This window comes from Rhinolophus hipposideros (assembly GCF_964194185.1).
Source record: "Rhinolophus hipposideros genome assembly, chromosome: 12".
NCBI lineage: Eukaryota > Metazoa > Chordata > Mammalia > Chiroptera > Rhinolophidae > Rhinolophus > Rhinolophus hipposideros.
In genome coordinates this window covers 56,376,031-56,393,067 of record NC_138058.1, presented here as the reverse complement: position 1 = coordinate 56,393,067, position 17,037 = coordinate 56,376,031, and the positions used below count along the sequence as shown (strand labels likewise).

Sequence of the window (17,037 nt, the reverse complement as noted above, 5' to 3'; positions counted from 1 at the left end):
GAGAGATGGAGATTGAAGAAAACCAGGTCCTTCAAGACTATGGATGAATGGGGCACAGGACGAGGCCCGAGTGAGCCAAGAATTCACAGTGAAGCCTGTTCAACAGTCACCCTTGTCGTTTTAGGTTCAGGGCAGCCAAATCCCCAATTCGGGCTGTCAAAATCCTGGATCAAAAATTATCCTCAAGTGACTTCCCTCAACTATGACAACTACAGAGAAAGGGGTCCAACATTTACTTGTCCTATGAAAGCACACAGTCCCCTCAACTTGACTCTGCCTGTGTGACTAGATCACGATCTCCTCTTCTCACTCAGGGTGGGGACAGACACCCTGCTTTTCATTTTCCTCACATTTGCAAAAGCCACTTGGATCAGCTCAGACTTACCCAGTCTTCCCAGGAGCCACTGGGATTCTTTTTCTTGAAGGGTTCCAGCCTTTTCAGGATGGTCTGACAAGCTTCCTAGAGAATACAACCGGCACACAGCAGATACATCAAACTTCTACGTTTCCCAGTCTAGGCAAAACCCTCAGAGCCTCGAAAAGGCCATCTCAAATAATGCTGTGCCCAGGGAGCCACTCAAACAGCCTTGCCACCCCCTGAGGAATGACTGAGGCCGGGGTAGAGCCACAGGATCCTGCTAAAGGGACAGCCACTGGCCTTTGCATGGAGAGTACTTCCCGACCCAGTTCTTAGGCTGACAGAAGGTGAATGTTTGAGGGATGCCTAAGGAGGTGCCTTCTCCCATCAAACTCTGTCATTTGATTAATCCCCTTGTAGGAGGAGAAGCAAGGGGGTCTGACCCGGCTGACCGCACAATCAATTTTTAATTTCAGTCCATTGTCTTCTGGCCAATTCTCACACTGGGGAGTGCACCTTCCCAGAACCCCCTGTGTTTTCACCAACTCTCCACCCCCTCCTACACTCATTCTTCCTGATATTGATGGAATGATCATGGTTCTTGGCCCTGTCTTCTAGCACCACATTTGTAGGAGCAGTGTTCTCCTGGACACGAGCTAAAGAGCTGTAGCATGGCCACAGCTAAAGAGTCCCCAAGGACCATTCCAGCTCCTATCCTGGGGACTCTGGGCCCAAAGCCCTGGGCTGGCCCTCAGCTCTGCCGCTTCCCAAGGCTCCTTACATAGACGGCCTGTCCGTTGATGTCACTGCTGACAGAGGCGGCTGTGGGAGAGGTGTTGGGCACCGTATTAGTGCTTGTCTCACTGATGTAAATCTTAGAGACAGGGATTTTCAGAGCTTTGCTCGCCACCTGCAAAGAGATATGACATCATTCTCTAGGGAAGGGGTGAGCATGAGGCTTGGCTGCCTTATTTCCCAAGACAGGATTCAGGTTCACTGTTACAGGCAAGAAAATAATGTTGTAAACTATACTTCTACCGAGACTGGAATGTTCTCACGTCTGTCTAAATTTAAAATAGCACATTATGGAATGGTTTGGTTGGATAAAAACTCATAAACCTCATGATGATTAAAAGTGCTTTTTACCTTTTAACGTTAACCTCATTTTGAAACTGCAGTATGGCCTGTCTTCACGAGCCAAGCAGGTGTGCCAACGCTAATCCAGCTGCACCATCCTAGCCCCACTGTGAGGAGTCTCACATGTGTGTGGAAATAGCTACCTTTATACACACAGCACACCCACTTTACATACAGTCAAGAGCCTGGGAATATTGTAACAAAAGTGACCTCAGAGATCACCTGTTCGATCCATTTGCATAGATCAGGAAACTAAGGTCAAGTAGGGAGAAAACTTGCCCAAGGTCACATGTAAATGAGCAGCAGAGCCAGGGCCACAGCCTAGGCCTGCTTCTTCTTTTGGTATGTCCAATCATTCAGTTTCCCACAGCATCTTCTCTCACACATGCCACAGTGCCCAAGAGGATTCCCACAGTCCCCTGGCTGCTCACCTGGACCATCTTGGTGTGAAGGCCTTGGCCCATCTCAGTGCCGCCATGAGTCAGCAGTACAGAGCCATCTGTGTACACATGAATCAGGGCTCCTGCCTAAGAGAAGAGAAGGATGCCAGACACAAAATTCAGTAAATCCTAGCTCAGCTCAAGGCTTGAGACCAAAAATACTGGAGCCCAGGAAAAAGAGAACCAGCAGAAACATTTTGGATACCATCCCAAGACAAAAATTAAAGCAGTATCTATCTCATGATTTCATTAGATAGCTGTCCAGGAGGTTTGCAAAATTTTTTCATCTCTCTCTGCCTCCCATCATCAGAGAGAGGTAGGTCACATATCTTTGTCCTCACTCTGTAGGAAAGAATGAAGATCAGAAAGGCACAGTAACTGTCCATGGTCCTGCAATCAGGAAGAATAAAAACAAGAATTTGACCCCAGATCTCTGAGCCTCATGCTGTTCTCACTGTCCCAAAACATACTGGACAAATAAGGATGTGCAAATCCTACTTTCATTTAAACAGCAAAGAGCTTCTCCACTCAGCTCTGTTACCAGTGACAGTGGGATTTCCCTTGCAAAGGGGGAAATGGGGCCCCAATCTAGTGGAGATGGACAGAATTATACAAAGCAATTACCTGATTCAGAAAAGCAAGTGTGAAGCTTATTCCAAACTTGGTAGGAATTATGCACAATCCTCTCTTTTTCCAACAATTCTCCCTGGAGAAAAAGGAACATTCTCATAAAACATTCTCTATCATATTTATGTCAGATTGGCCATATTTTCAGTCAACATCTTTGTAAGATTGGAACAAAGCATTCTAGAAGCTGCCCAAATAGTCATTGTCATAACTGAGTTGTGCCCCAATTGTGTAAACAAAATGAGAAAGGTAGGAATTTGGGTTCTGGGTCCCACATACCAGCTGGAGCAAGGCCTACCCCTGAGCATCTTGACTTTAAAGTATCACCATTCTTCTTCCGCAAGTGGAATTCAGATTGGGTCAGCGTGCCCTGGTGACCTTGGACTGTGATTGTCCCAGGGAGGAACTGTGGCTTGCTGATGATAATAACACATACTCTGTGCTCTATATTGCTTTTCCAAGTAACTCAATGAGGAACACAAAGCCAGCATAATTATCCCTACTTTGTAAATGATGACATTAGGCCCAAGAAGATGGAATGACTGCCAAGGTGACATGTACAGATTAGTGTCAGAAGCAGGAGCATAACTGGCATTCTAGTCCTTGGCTGGTGTTCTCTAGGACACAACATGCCCAGAAAGCAATGTGTAAAGAAAAACCACACAGATACGCTTGATGCTGAGTGCAGGCTGTAAGCCCACTTAACCCCGTGCTAAGATCATTTATGATCTTAAAGAGATGGCTATGAACAAGTTGGCAAACTCAGCAGCCTCATAAGTTATTTACCAAATTATTAACTTTGTATTCTGAATTCAGCAAAAGGCTGGAGATTTCAAAACCCAAGAGAGCACCAAAACGTCAGACGCTTCCCCGCCCAATGCTTACCTGTTGAATTTGTCAACCGCACTCCTCCGGTCTTGATACTGAGAGCTTGTTAGGCATTCATCCCAGCACCTGGGCAAGGTGAATCCCTCAAGCTTCTGGTTGAAGTGTGTCAGGTCCCCTTCATTGTACAGGTTCTTCCTCCGCACCTTTGCAAGGGGAGGGACACTGAGGTTTTGTTGTTGGCAAGATGAGGGGGCACAGCCTAAAGTTAAGCTTCTGCTTCCCTCAACAACACCTGCCTGCCCTCTACCCCCATAGGAGATACCCAAGATACAAAACCACTGTCCCCTCAAAGTAGGTTAATGCACTCTGGCTTGTGCCACCAAATTCCCAGCTTACTTCCTCTGCAGGCAGCCCACAGGTCACTGCGACTTCACTCATCCAATATTCGGCAATGAGCATCCCCTGTGGCCCCCCGAAACCCCGGAAGGCCGTATTGGAGGGCAGGTTGGTCTTGCACAGCCGCCCAGTGCCCCGGATGTTGGGGATTTTGTAGCAGTTGTCCATGTGGAATAGAGCTCGTTCCATTATCTGAAATAGAGAAAATCAAAATGGGAGAGAACAGAGTGTTGGTTTCATTGGTTCCTCAAAATAGAGATTTCAAGGGCTGCACCTGGTCCTCCCTTTCCCAGGCCTGCTGTCAATCGTTCTTCCTCAGGCCAAATGATTTCTTCCCTGGGATATTGCAACAGCCTCCTTACTGCACTTCTGGCCTTCCATATGCACTCCCCCTGATCTTTGCCTCATGCTAAAATATTAGGTCACATCAGGTCAAGCACTTGCTTAAAATAGGCACTTTTTATCTCCAGAGTAAAGTCTATATATCTTTCAACATGAAATTCAAGACACTTTATGACCTTTCCCCAACATATTTTTATTCTCTTTTCTGACTACATGTTACTCTCACCTGTCATACCCCTCCTCACCTATCCACCTGCTAAAACCCCCATTTCTCCGTGGAGAAGTCCTTCTCAGACCCTCTACGTGACATTGATCATTTGCCTCTTTTAAAAAATTGGTTATTTTGTTAATTAATTTTAAAGTAGTTTTTATTCCCATTAAATTTGTACTGCAAATATTTGAAAGAGTCAAATACTTCCATAAGTCACGTTATGCAGAACAGTAGCCCCTCCACTTTCCTTCCTCCCATCCCCAGAAACAACCATTTACAATTCTCATCGCTTATTTTTTATCAGCTAATTACATTCACTTCTGGGCTCCAAATAAATTTGCATATACTGCCGCTTTATGACTTTTTCAGTTTTAGACTTTTAGAATTTATTTCCCACCTAACCCCTTTCCCTGAATACATACCAGCTTTCTATCATTCATCCTTCCCCTAAGGTTATATTTTGATCTGATCAATAGTCAGTTTAATGTTATTATCTATAAACATTACTCACAGCTGAATCATGTAGTCATACTATGATTATTTCTCTCTTGCTTGATAACATTTTCCCCCTGGAGTTAATAATTGTCTTTATTTTTTCATTGGCTCAGTTTTCTATGCAGTTATTACTAAGTCAACTTAAAAATGTATGCCATCGGGCCGGCCCAGTGGCTCAGGCAGTTAGAACTCCATCTTCCTAACTCCAAAGGCTGCCGGTTCGGTTCCCACAGGGGCCAGTGGGCTCTCAACCACAAGGTTGTCAGTTCAATTCCTTGAGTCCCGCAAGGGATGGTGGGCCCCGCCCCCTGCAACTAAGATTGAACACGGCACCTGGAGCTGAGCTGCCTCCCGGATGGCTCAGTTCGTTGGAGCACAGGCTCTCAACCACAAGGTTGCCAGTTGGATTCCTCAAGTCCCGCAAGGGATGGTGGGCTGCGCCCCCTGCAACTAGCAACTGGCAACTGGACCTAGAACTGAGCTGCGCCCTCCACAACTAAGACTGAAAGGACAACAACTTGACTTGGAAAAAAAAGTCCTGGAAGAACACACCGTACCCCCAATAAAAGTCCTGTTCCTCTTCCCCAATAAAATCTTTTTTTAAAAATGTATGCCATCATTTTGGGAAATTTTTATGAATGAGTTCTTTGTTTTTAATTAGTTTCAGGTGTACAAAACAATGTAATAGTTAGACATTTATCATTTATACTCCTCACAAAGTGATAACTCTCCTCCCCCAATCTACTGCCCCTCTGACATCGTATATAGCTGCTACAGTTCCACTGACTCTATTCCTTATGCTGTACTCCACATCCTGTGACTATATATATATGTGTGTGTATATATATATATATATATATATATATATATATATATATATGTATATAAAATATATAAAATTATAGTTGACATTCATTATTCATGGACGGTGTAGGTGCCTGAACACTGCAGTGTCCACCTGAAGCTGAATAATAATAAACTACTTCTTGAGTTGCCTTCCTTTCCCTTTTTTCCATTCTTTCTTTGAAACTTTTATCGTATGGATCTTCCAGACTTCTAGACTGGACCTCAATTATTTTATTTTATTTTTTTATTTCATTTTTTTTTTTTTTGTAATTTCTTCTTTTTGGAAGAGCTCCTCAAGTTTCTTTCAAACCTTTTGTTTTCAGTTTTAATTCACTTTAGTTCGTTTCTATTCTCTGTTCCATTTTTATAGCATACTGTTCTTTCTTTAAGGTGTAATAACTCATCCCTCTGGTGTAATAGATGGTAGTTTTTATTTTGTTGTTTCACTTTGGTTTTATCTTACTTCTGCAAGTACAGTTTGTCTTTTCCACAGGCTGCTTTTGTGTCTTCAATTATTTCAGTCTTAGTCAACCTAGACGATTTTTATAAGTCTCAATTAATTCCCTTTTTGCTTTCCCTTAGTACTATGTCAATTTTTAGTTCTATTTCCTTTTGACTTTTACTAACTGTCTCCTCTACCATTCTGTGAACTTCCATGTTCTTCCTTCTGTTGCCACAGTAGGCATTCAATAAATATTTGTTGGATTGAATTTAAAACCGTGTAAGATCTTTGAGGACAAACACTATAACTTTTTCAACCTGGTTTTTCCTACAACACTAAGAAGCAAGTATAAATGGTGAGAACACCAAAAGTGTTTCCTTTTTTGAACAGTTTTTACACTATATCTGAAGTGTGAAGTTCCCTAACTGAGCCAATTAGAGAGCCCTTAGCAGAGAGAGGGTGGAGGTAGGGGTATGGGGAACTTCTGCTTTTCCCTATATGGTTGACTTTTTTTTTTAACCTCAAGAATTTATGCATATGAAACTAGTATGGTTATAAACTTATGATTTAAAAACTTTAAAAGTATAATAGTACCACCAAGGTAACTTTGGTAATTCTCAAAATTGACAAAAATATATGTCTACACAAGACTCATATGAGAATATTCAAAACAGTATTATCTATAATAGCTAAAAACTGTAAATAACCCAAGTGTCCATCAAGTGGTGAACAGAAACAATATGGTCTATCTATACTATGAACTATTATTCATCAATAAAAAAATAAAGGAATGACTCATGCTATAACACGAATGAAACTCAAAAATATTATTCTGAGAGAAAAAAAGCCAGACACACGAGACTTTATAGTATATGATTTTAATTATATGAAAAGGAAAATCTATAAAGACTGAAAGTAGATGAGTGTCTGAGCCTGGTGGATGGGAACAAGAGTGACTACATATGGGAATAACAGATCATTTGGGGGTGACGGAAATGTCCAAACACTAGATTGTGATAATGGTTGCGTGACTTTAAATTTACAAAACAGCATTAAATTATATAATTCAAATGGGTGAACTTTATGGTATGTAAACTACACTTCAATAAAATTGTTTTTAAAAAGTAATTCAACTCATTATTTAAAACACAAACATCACAGAAATGTGTAATGTAGAAAACAATAATGTGTGTCTCCCTTCACACATCCATCGTTGTTTGGTGTATGTTCTTTCAGACTTTCTCCATGTATAGCGTTATACACACGTGCACACACACATGCAAATTAATATTACATACGTCACCATACTGTACATAAAGATTTGTATGAACTTGGCTTTCTTATTAAAATATCTTGCACAAGAAGGATGAGTTTATAAACAGAAATGCCGTATGATCATCTCTGTGCTTTAGAGATGAACCAAGGACGGAGAACTTGAAGGTGGAGACTAATTAGGAGGCTTGTACCTGCCAGTGTGAACAAGCTGTGGGGCATGCCCTTGACCTCTCTGTCACCCCAGAGGCAGAGGGTGGGTCTACTTACACTCCCAGAGAGATCCATTGTATTCCCAGCATTGCTGTAGTGATTCACCTCCAGAGCCACAATCATCCCCGTCTTCATGAAGCCAACCTGGCGAGAAGGAGAGTGATTTCTCAACAGTCCCCTACCTCTGTCTATCTCTAACTCTTCCTCCCACTTAAACTACTTGGAGGAAACAGAAAGAGCAAGACATCACACCATGAAAACAAAAAAGTGAACGTAAGAGATCACCAGCACTAAATGGGTGAAGGAGAAAGGAACTAACATCTCTCCCGTGACATACGTTTAGCTCTTCAACCCTGGACACACCTTCCCCCACTCTCCTCATTCTTTCTACCTACTCCTGGCTTCTCGTTCTACCAGAGAGACTAAGGAAGTAGAAAAGAGAATATTGGTCATGATAGGGCATGAAGGGAGAGTGAGAAGAGAAACTAGGAAAAAGACTAGAGTCTCCTCTCACAGCTTTTAACCAGCTTGTGGAAAGAGAACCTCGCAGCTGTATAGAACTAGACTGAGACCTGCAAGGTTATACTGGTGTGTAGGGGAATGGGATACGTGGTCAGAACAAAAACTGGCCATCCATAGGAGCCCAGATGAGGGCCTGTCTTACAGGGAAAGGGAGCAGTACCCAGCCACATGTGGTCTGGCAGAGCAGGTGCCTAACCTACTTGTACCTATCCAGGCCCTTGGAAGTTTTATTTCTCATTAAGAATTACTAAGCAGCCATTCTGAATTTTACACCAGGCCATGAACATGTTAACATTTGGCCACCCTGCATTCAGGCTTTACCCTAGGTAAGCTGACAAATGTTTCTGAGCCTCAGTGGATAAAGACCAGATTTGGAAACCGCAAATTCACAAAACATGTGAACACCAGCCTGTGACATTGCTTGGGATGTGGCCTGCCAGCCTCCCCCAACATAACCTCTCTATGTTGCTGTTGGCCAATTTGAATTACTCCCCTTGCTATTTCTCCTTTGAACTTCTACAGATAGTCATGAGAAAAGTCACAGTACATCCCAGGATTTCCTATGAGATGGCACCGCCCGCCCAGTCACAGCCCCCGACATCTGGAACCTTGTATCTGGCCAAGAAGGGATGTCTGCCACCAGTTATCAGCATGTCCTCGTCACGATCCAGCATGCAGCGAACAGGGCGGCCAGTCCTGAGGGAGGCACCAGAGGGTCAGAAACCTGGGGGTCTCCACAGCAGCCCTGCCCTGTGAGTCTCAGAGATGAAAACAGCAGGAAAACTTTCTTTTGCTCACTGGGGCACTGAGCAGACCTGCACTGGGCTGGACAAGGTGGGGAATACAGGAAATGAGACGTGTCCTTGTCCTCGGGGCCCTCACAGCCAGGTAAGGGAGATAAGATGTGGATGCATGTATCAGAACACAAAGAACCACGCGCTGTTACCCTCACCCCAATACCCAAAAGTTCTAAAAACAGAAAGCTGTGAAAATGCAAAGCAAAGGGAATCTAACTGCTAAACGGGGGAATCCAGAAAGACTCCCTAGCAGAGGTAGCCATATTCTTCCCATTCTTCCTCCCAGAGCCCACTGGGAGGACTCACTTGTATGCAGCCAAGGCCACAGCCGTAGACACCACGGTGCTCCGGGTCTCCTTCCCTCCAAAGCCGCCTCCCATTCTCTTCACTCGGACCACAATCCGGTTTGCTGGAACCCCCAACATGTTTGCAACAAAGCTCTGTGTGAAAAAACAAACAAACAAGAAAACATTTACCCTGAATGTATCATTTGGACAGACTTTAGGTCTGACCCAGAGCCTACCTAATATGTACAGGCCTGATTACCACGTGAATTCTGAGATTTCAGAATCCCCCTGTCCTCCCAGTGCAGCTCTCGGATAGGAGTGCTGGGGTCCAGCTCTCATCAGTCACCACAGACTAAAATCAGACACTTGTTTTTAAACAGAGGGGCAAGCAGCTGGTCCCAGCATACTTTCAGAGCCAAAACTCATTCTACTTGGCCAGGAACTGGTGGGTCATGAGGGTAGGACCAGCTGCCAAAAGTGCTGTCACACTGTCACATTATAGGAAGCAGAGAAATGGGGAATATTTGAGGTACTGTGGATAATTCAGTGGTCCATATGGCTATCACTTACCCAAGCCCTTCATGCTACAGATGAGGAGACTGAAGCTGGATATGTTTTGATCAAGGCTATATAGCCCTAGAAGCATAATAGCTAACACTTACTAGTCTCTTTCCAAGTATTAAAACTCATCCAATCATTACAAAAATCCTACCAGGCCCAATTTTATAGAAGAGAAAGATTACGTAACAAGCTCTGGGTCCAGGACCACTACCATCAAATCCCCTTCTGGACCAGCCCAGCTCTTCCTCGTCCCATTTCCCATACTCCCACTCTCAGTCTACCAGTTCCACCCTGGTGCCTTCCCCAGGCTCCTGAGCTGACCCACAAGACACCTACTTGGGTCTTCATGGTGTTCTGTGTGGACACAAAAAGCTCCATCTCCCCTGCCTCGCCTTTTGGGACAGCGATGGTGCAGTGAGTCTCTAGGTAGAAGTGCTCTTGACCGCCAATGTACAACTCACCTGGGAAGCAAGAAGACCCCCAACAGTGAGCCTGCTGCTGCAGAAGGGGTGAGGTGGCTTAAGGAGAGCGTGTACTCTCTCAGTGCCCTGGGCAGGAACCAACTGCTCACAGGTCGCCTCTAGATTCCCCAATGGGGGTAAAAGAGGGTCTCAATGTCTTAGCCATCTGGGAGCTGAGCCTCCCACCCCTACAAAGAAACTAGAATGACACTGAAATGCACTGGGCACGGAGCTCTCTTCTCACTGCAGCCAGTGGAAATCAAAGATATTCAAAGTAGTACTGTAAAATGTTGGAAAAGGTAAAAAGAATTAACAAATGCGACTGAAAAGCTAACACAATCGGTCAGAGCTAAAGCTATCAGGCGTGTGGCAAGTGAGCTTCCTAGTGACTTAGTGATGCACAACAGTCAGGGTAGGAAACTATTCCACACGGGGTCTCATCAGCAGCCTTGCCCTGGGCTAAGAGCTAAGCACCCAGTTTCACAATGCGGGGGGTGGGGGACAAGGGGCTGGTAGGGGGCGCATTAGCTGACGGTGCATGAGGACTACCTTCAGGCGGGCAGGAAGGGCCAGCAGTCCAAGTGGTTAGAGGCCTAGAAGAGCCACGGCTGACCAGGCCGCAGTGGCCGTTATCTTCCCTGGACAGTCTTCCAAATCTGACACACTATAATCTGTCTAGACTCATTCAGGCTTATCCAGCCTAGAGTTAGGAGAGTGGAGATGAAGATGACGAAATTCCTGCCCAGACAACTGTCTACTATTTTGTTATAAATGCCAGAGGAACGCTTCTGTAGGAAATTATCGGAAATCATGGCTGCCCCAGGCCTCAAGGTACAGCTCTTAAATTTCATTCATAAACCAGGGCTGGCCCATCCCCATTACTGTGTGGTGTAGCTATACCTAGCTATACCTGAAACAACGTTATCTGCTTCCGAAAACCCCTTCTTGAGGTCTCCTTTCTCAATCTTCATCTCATGTCCATAAAAGGAGTTGTTTTTTATAGCATCCTAAGGATCAAAAAGAAGCTTCAGTAACTTGAGTTCCACAGGGAAGAAAGTGGTTTCCAATTGAGGGAAGAGAAGCTCCATGAATTGTTGCCTCTCCTCACTCAGGCATCTCTACAAGCTTCTTGTACAGACTTAAAATAAGCTCAAGTGCAGCCCAGAAAGTCATATTCCTCCATTTGCTCAGACCAAGGTGGACAACCTTAGATGTCCAGGAAAAGCAACGAATCCCTCAAGGACCCAAGTGGAGCTGAACCTGGGAAGGAGGGACTCGGTGTGGCCGTCAGTGGACATAACGGGAAAGGTTTCATAGAACCACACTATCCCAGGAAGAGAATTTGAAACTATCTAGTAAAATCCCACCTGTGGCTCAAATCTCTCTAGAGGATGCTAATCATGCTGCCTCTACAGACAGGGAGCTCACTCATCTCTACATGCGGTACACTCATTCCAGTTACCTCAATGGTGATAATGGCCGGAAGGTCTTCATAGGTGATTTTCACCCCTTGAGCAGCTCTCTGTGCGTGTTCTGGGGTGTCGGTGACCACAGCACCAATGATGTGCCCAACACAAGTTACCTAGGAGCAGAGCCAAACTGTTGAAGAACATGGCCAAGTTCTTCATGAAGCCAGTTATTTTGGGCTGTTAAAAAAGGCAAAGGAAATCCCTGCCCCCACAATTTCCTGTTAAGGCACACTTTAGGGATGCCCTGGAGCCTTTTCATTTCCTTATCCTCCTATTTGGGGATAAGTGCTTCTTCATAAGTGTTTAGAATCAGTAGAACTGGAATGGGACTTAGAGATGACTAGTATCAGGATGCCGACTCGCTTTAATCTCAAGGGCCAATTCTGATAATTTAGTACTGACATCCTGTTGAGCAGCAGCCCAGGTTAGAATGTAGTGATTGATTAGTACTGTCTGCCATGAGCAGCAGAATGGGAGGTATGGCAGTATGAAGTGTATCTGTCAAGTGGATCTACTCCAACACGCTTGTTCTTCATTTGAAAAGATGGAGACACAGACATCAAGATCACAAATGGCTTGTTACTAGACTCTGATTAAAACTTAGGTTCTGACTCTCAGTTTCATTTTCTTTCTACCATTCCACTTTCTTTTATCTTCTGTTTCCCAGTTTTATACCAAAAGATTCTCAAAGGCAGCAATCACATCTTATATTCATCTAGATGCCCAGAAGCTGTAGTTTCTAAATGCTGGTTCTTAGACTTGATGATGACCCATAAACTAGTTTTTTGGTTAGATTTATAGAATGATTACTGTTTACTTTTCATTTAATAATTCAGTTCTTATCAATCTTAATGAATCTCCTTCAGAGATAATTTTCTTCCAATATCCCCCCAAAATAAACAACAAAATATTTATCCAACTTATTATTTTGGAATATGAGGTTTCTGAAAATAGGAACCAATACTTAACATGGCTGTCTGTGATCATTTTTTCTTGAGGACCAGTTTAGTTATTGACTTAATTCATTGGTTAGTGTGGTGGTTGTTGAACTTCGATGATTCTCACTAACCATAATGCTAGCAAACCTCCCAGGGGCTCTTGAAGTTTGTAAAGCAATTTGTTTTCTATCAAATGATCTCCTTTTGGAGTTCTTGTATCACGAGGCTGTAGTTTTTCATTCTCTCCTTTATTTTTTCATCAGTAATAAGGTAAATTTGCCCTTCAGTAACACCGACCCACTTATAATTTGCAACATTTGATCAGCATTGGAATTATAAAGTGACTGTCTGAGAACTATCCTATAAGTATAGGGATTTTTGTAGCAGCTGTCTTGAATGTTATGAAGTTTTTTTTGGTGAGGGTGGGAGAAGAACTCCACGTATAGTTGAAATCAATAAATGAACTTTCATAAAAGTGAATTATCAGTATATACATGGTGGTGCTGTGATTTCTATTCTGGTTAGCTTGTTTAATGAATTTTTATTTTAACAAAGGAGCCTAAATTCTACCCTTTAGAACCAGATTGTTTGTACTGATACAATCACCATCATTTTCTTAATGCCACTTTGGCATGGAGTCATTCTTCTATGTACAAACAGTAGCCATCAATTAAATAAACAGGTAAACATTAGGTTAAAACTAAAAGTGCTACCAGACATATTGCACCACTTTCCTGATTGTCTTGAACTGGCCAATCGGATAATGGCCACAGTATGTGCAAATGTATAAGTTTTCAAGATTAGGGATTTGGAGGAATGAGCACAAATTAAAACTTAAATGCTCATTCCACTAACGTCACATGTTAAAAATCCAAGAAATACCTTATCCTTTGCAAAGACGGTTTCATCATTAAAAATTCCAGTTTTGTTACTCCCGGGAACATCATCAGCGGAGATAAAGCAAACAAATCCTGGTACCTTCTGAGCTTCTGAAATATCAATGGACCTGCGAGAACAAGCAGTGTGAGGGACCAGGCAGGAAAACTGAAGTGGAAGATCTTTTCTAACTGGATAACCTTGTTCTCATTTTGACAGTTTTTCCTCCATCCTAAATTCCTACCTTCTCTACATTCTATTCTACTCTATTCTACTCTACTCTGCTCTGCTCTGCTCTGCTCTGCTCTGCTCTGCTCTACTCTACTCTATTCTATTCTATTCTAGTGTTGATTAAATGCTTACCATGTGAAGGCCACTGTGCTGAGTCCTGCTGGAGATATAAGATGAATAGGACAGGCCTGGCCTCATTGACCTAATACTATTCCCTGTGTCCAAGTACCAAGGAACCAAATCATAGTGAATAGCAATTCTAAATGCTGGCTAACCCACATCACAGCTAATACCCATCCGGAATAAGCACATTAGGGCCCTTGACGTACCACTGATCCAAGGGCCCTGAACATCATCACACAGTCAAATTTCTCTCCCCACATCCATGGAGCTACCTCAGAGGGCGAGGCACACTGGCCAGAATCAGGCAATTCGGACCTCAAAGAGAGAATGCCTGGAGAGTTTAATTGTAAGAGTCTATACTATGCACCGCTCACTCTGGCCCAGGCTCCCGTGGGGAAATCGAACAGTGGCACCTCAGAGAAAGGTATGCAAACCACTTTGAAGTACCAGCCAACTTCCAAACAGTTAATCCTCACCAGTGCCACCAGAAAGTCATTGTCATTATCCCCACTTGGGGAAACTCAAGCTCAGGGGATTCAAATAGCTTGTCCAACGTCATCCAGCCAGAGAGCAGCAGAGCTGGGGTTAGGACTGAGGTTAGGTACGAAGACTGCCAAAGTCAGGTCCTTCAGCTGTCCCACACTCCCTCCAAGTACGTGCAGCAGGGAAAGCCCTGATCCTCACAGTTGCTACCAAGTCCCGCCTGCGCCCCACCTCCATGCATTCAGACATCTCAGACATTTCAGACATTGCTTAGATGGAGCAAAGTTGTTGGAGTGCAGACAATGCAGGGCAGGGTGCTGCCCACAAGGGCTCCAGACAAGGACAAAGGGAAACGAATGTGCCCCACACTTGAAACCATATCATCTTAAACATTTTTTGTGCAGGGACCTGGAAGAGTTTCACGATTCCTGGAGACTTTCTCCAGGCTGGGAGTGGCCACCAGGAAAGACCAATGATAAGGAAACCTGATCCCTAATCCACGCAGAAGCAGGGCCTAAGGGAGGGTGCTCTTAGCCATTCTATTCAGCGGGTATGTGTCTAGTGCCCACCAGGAAACGAAGTCCACAGTCTCCGGCCTGAACATCCAGAAGCAGCATAGCCCTGTTGCTAATGCTGTCTGGCTTCAACCTCCAGCTCTGCCACTTACTAATTGTGTGACTGGGGAAGTAACTTAACCTATTTGTGTCTCAGTTCCCTCATCTGGAACATGGGAAGAACAATAAGACCTGCCTATAGGGTTGTTGTGAGAAATAAATGAGCCAATATGTGTAAGATACCTTAAACCAGACTGTGGCAAATATTAAGTGCCATATAAGCGTTAGGTCATTGTTATTGTCGTTACTAGTATTATTAATATTATATTAATATTATTATTAATAATAATATTAACATTATTATTATAGCAGTGGTATTCCTGCTGTTCAGGCTCCTGAAGTTCAACAAGCAGGTACGAGTGGCTATTCTCTGATAGGTCCTTTGTGGACACTATCACTAACCCTCACAAAAACATCCTACTACATACGGGAAAACCGGGAGCATAAACACGCAGGCCAAGGTCACAGTTGCTATCACAGGAGCAGGGATTCAATGCCAGGTCCGTCAGACTCCAAGACCACATGCTTTCCTTCAATGCTGCCTCAAACTTTGCAATAAAGTTTAGCCCAATATCCAAAACGCAGACCTAAGCTAGTCCCACTAAAGGCTTTCAGCAACTCCTCATTGCTTTTCGGGCCAGGTATAATCTCCCTGCTCAGCACTCCGAGGCTTTGCTAATCTGAGCCCTGCCTACCTCTACCAGGCATCCCTTCACCCTCCCAGGTACCCCTGAGCCTTCACCTCTCCTGCTTCTCTCCAAACTGAGGTTTTAAGATGATCCCCAACCTCGCCTCCAGACTGGGAGCGATGCCCCTCCAGTGCCTGGCAGGGTCCTCCTAGAGCCACCCCCTGGGAGGATATTTCCTACACTCACTTGATCTTGGCATGGGCCCGGGTGCTGGTGACCAGCCGGAGTGACAGTTCATTATCGTAGCGAGGTATGTCATCACAGTACACGGCCTCTCCAGAGGCCTGCATGGTCGCAGCCAAGTGGGGTAGGGGCCGGCCCACCATGTCATCCTCAGACTGACCCTTGGGCACCTCCTGGAACAACATGGTTATCAGTCAGGCTGAGCTGTGGAGGACTCTGTTCTCCTACAGGCCCAGGGAAACCGTGGAGAGTTTCATGCCTGATGGCAAAGTAAACCTGAGGAGTGAGACTAGAGGAGGCAGGAGTGGAACAGGCAAACGCAACAGAAAAGCACATAAGAAGTAATTGAGAAGGATATTTGTAGTGTCACCATATACAGGAATAGCAACAACAACAACAAACGAGTAAACTAAATGTTCACTCACAGGAGATCAGGTAAATAAATATGCTACGCTCATACAGAAGAATGAATACTATACAATATAAACACTAATTTTAGTAAAATTTTAATTAGAGGAAAGCAAGCTCGTGTTAATGTAAACACAGGACATAAAACGTGTGTGTATAAAATGATTTGAATTTCTTCGGGAAAAGAATATATGTCCATATAGGCACATATGTCCTTCTGTCTATATAGGCATACAAATGGAAAGAAAACAAAAATAAAATAATTTTTCTCTTAGATTTATAGGGATTTGGGGTGATTTTCATTTTCTTTACACTTTTCTGTATTTTCCAAAATGTCTAACATGTACTCATTTTATAATAAAAATTGGTTATGTGTTTTTCAAAGTAATAATAATAATAATAGCTAATATTTACTATATACCAGAAACTGTCTATCCCATTAACTTTTATTAACACATTTCATCCTCACAACCATCCAATGATACAGGTGCCACCATTATCCACATTATAGACATAATTAACATGCCCAAGAGGCACAGAGAAGGTAAGGAAGTTGTCTAAGCTTACACAGTTATGAAATAGCAATGTTTGGTTTCAAGTCTTGGCAGTCAGGGCCAGAGTTTATGCATTGGACCACTACTCTCTAAGGCAGAGATTAATGAATTGTAACCCACAGGTCAAATCTGACCCACTGCCTGTTTTTATAGATAAAGTGTTATTGGAAGACAACATATTTATTTCCGTATTACCTCTGGCTGCTTTTGTGCTACAAAGACAGAACTGAGTTC

The 17,037-nt window shown here is 43.6% G+C and overlaps 1 protein-coding gene across 3 annotated transcripts in view; it reads right to left on the bottom strand.

The window, feature by feature from the left end:
- XDH (xanthine dehydrogenase) overlaps nt 1-17,037 on the bottom strand; it is a 60,101-nt gene that overhangs the window by 12,585 nt on the left and 30,479 nt on the right. For all 3 annotated transcript variants that reach the window (XM_081068056.1, XM_081068057.1, XM_081068058.1), the window contains 14 exons: nt 15,845-16,014; nt 13,525-13,648; nt 11,698-11,817; nt 11,146-11,242; nt 10,111-10,235; nt 9,233-9,366; nt 8,738-8,825; nt 7,665-7,751; nt 3,787-3,978; nt 3,448-3,593; nt 2,560-2,641; nt 1,927-2,022; nt 1,140-1,268; nt 386-460 (listed from right to left, as the gene is read on the bottom strand). In XM_081068056.1, coding sequence (XP_080924182.1) covers nt 386-460; nt 1,140-1,268; nt 1,927-2,022; nt 2,560-2,641; nt 3,448-3,593; nt 3,787-3,978; nt 7,665-7,751; nt 8,738-8,825; nt 9,233-9,366; nt 10,111-10,235; nt 11,146-11,242; nt 11,698-11,817; nt 13,525-13,648; nt 15,845-16,014 — 1,665 coding nt within the window. The remainder of the gene's footprint in view (nt 1-385; nt 461-1,139; nt 1,269-1,926; nt 2,023-2,559; nt 2,642-3,447; nt 3,594-3,786; nt 3,979-7,664; nt 7,752-8,737; nt 8,826-9,232; nt 9,367-10,110; nt 10,236-11,145; nt 11,243-11,697; nt 11,818-13,524; nt 13,649-15,844; nt 16,015-17,037) is intronic.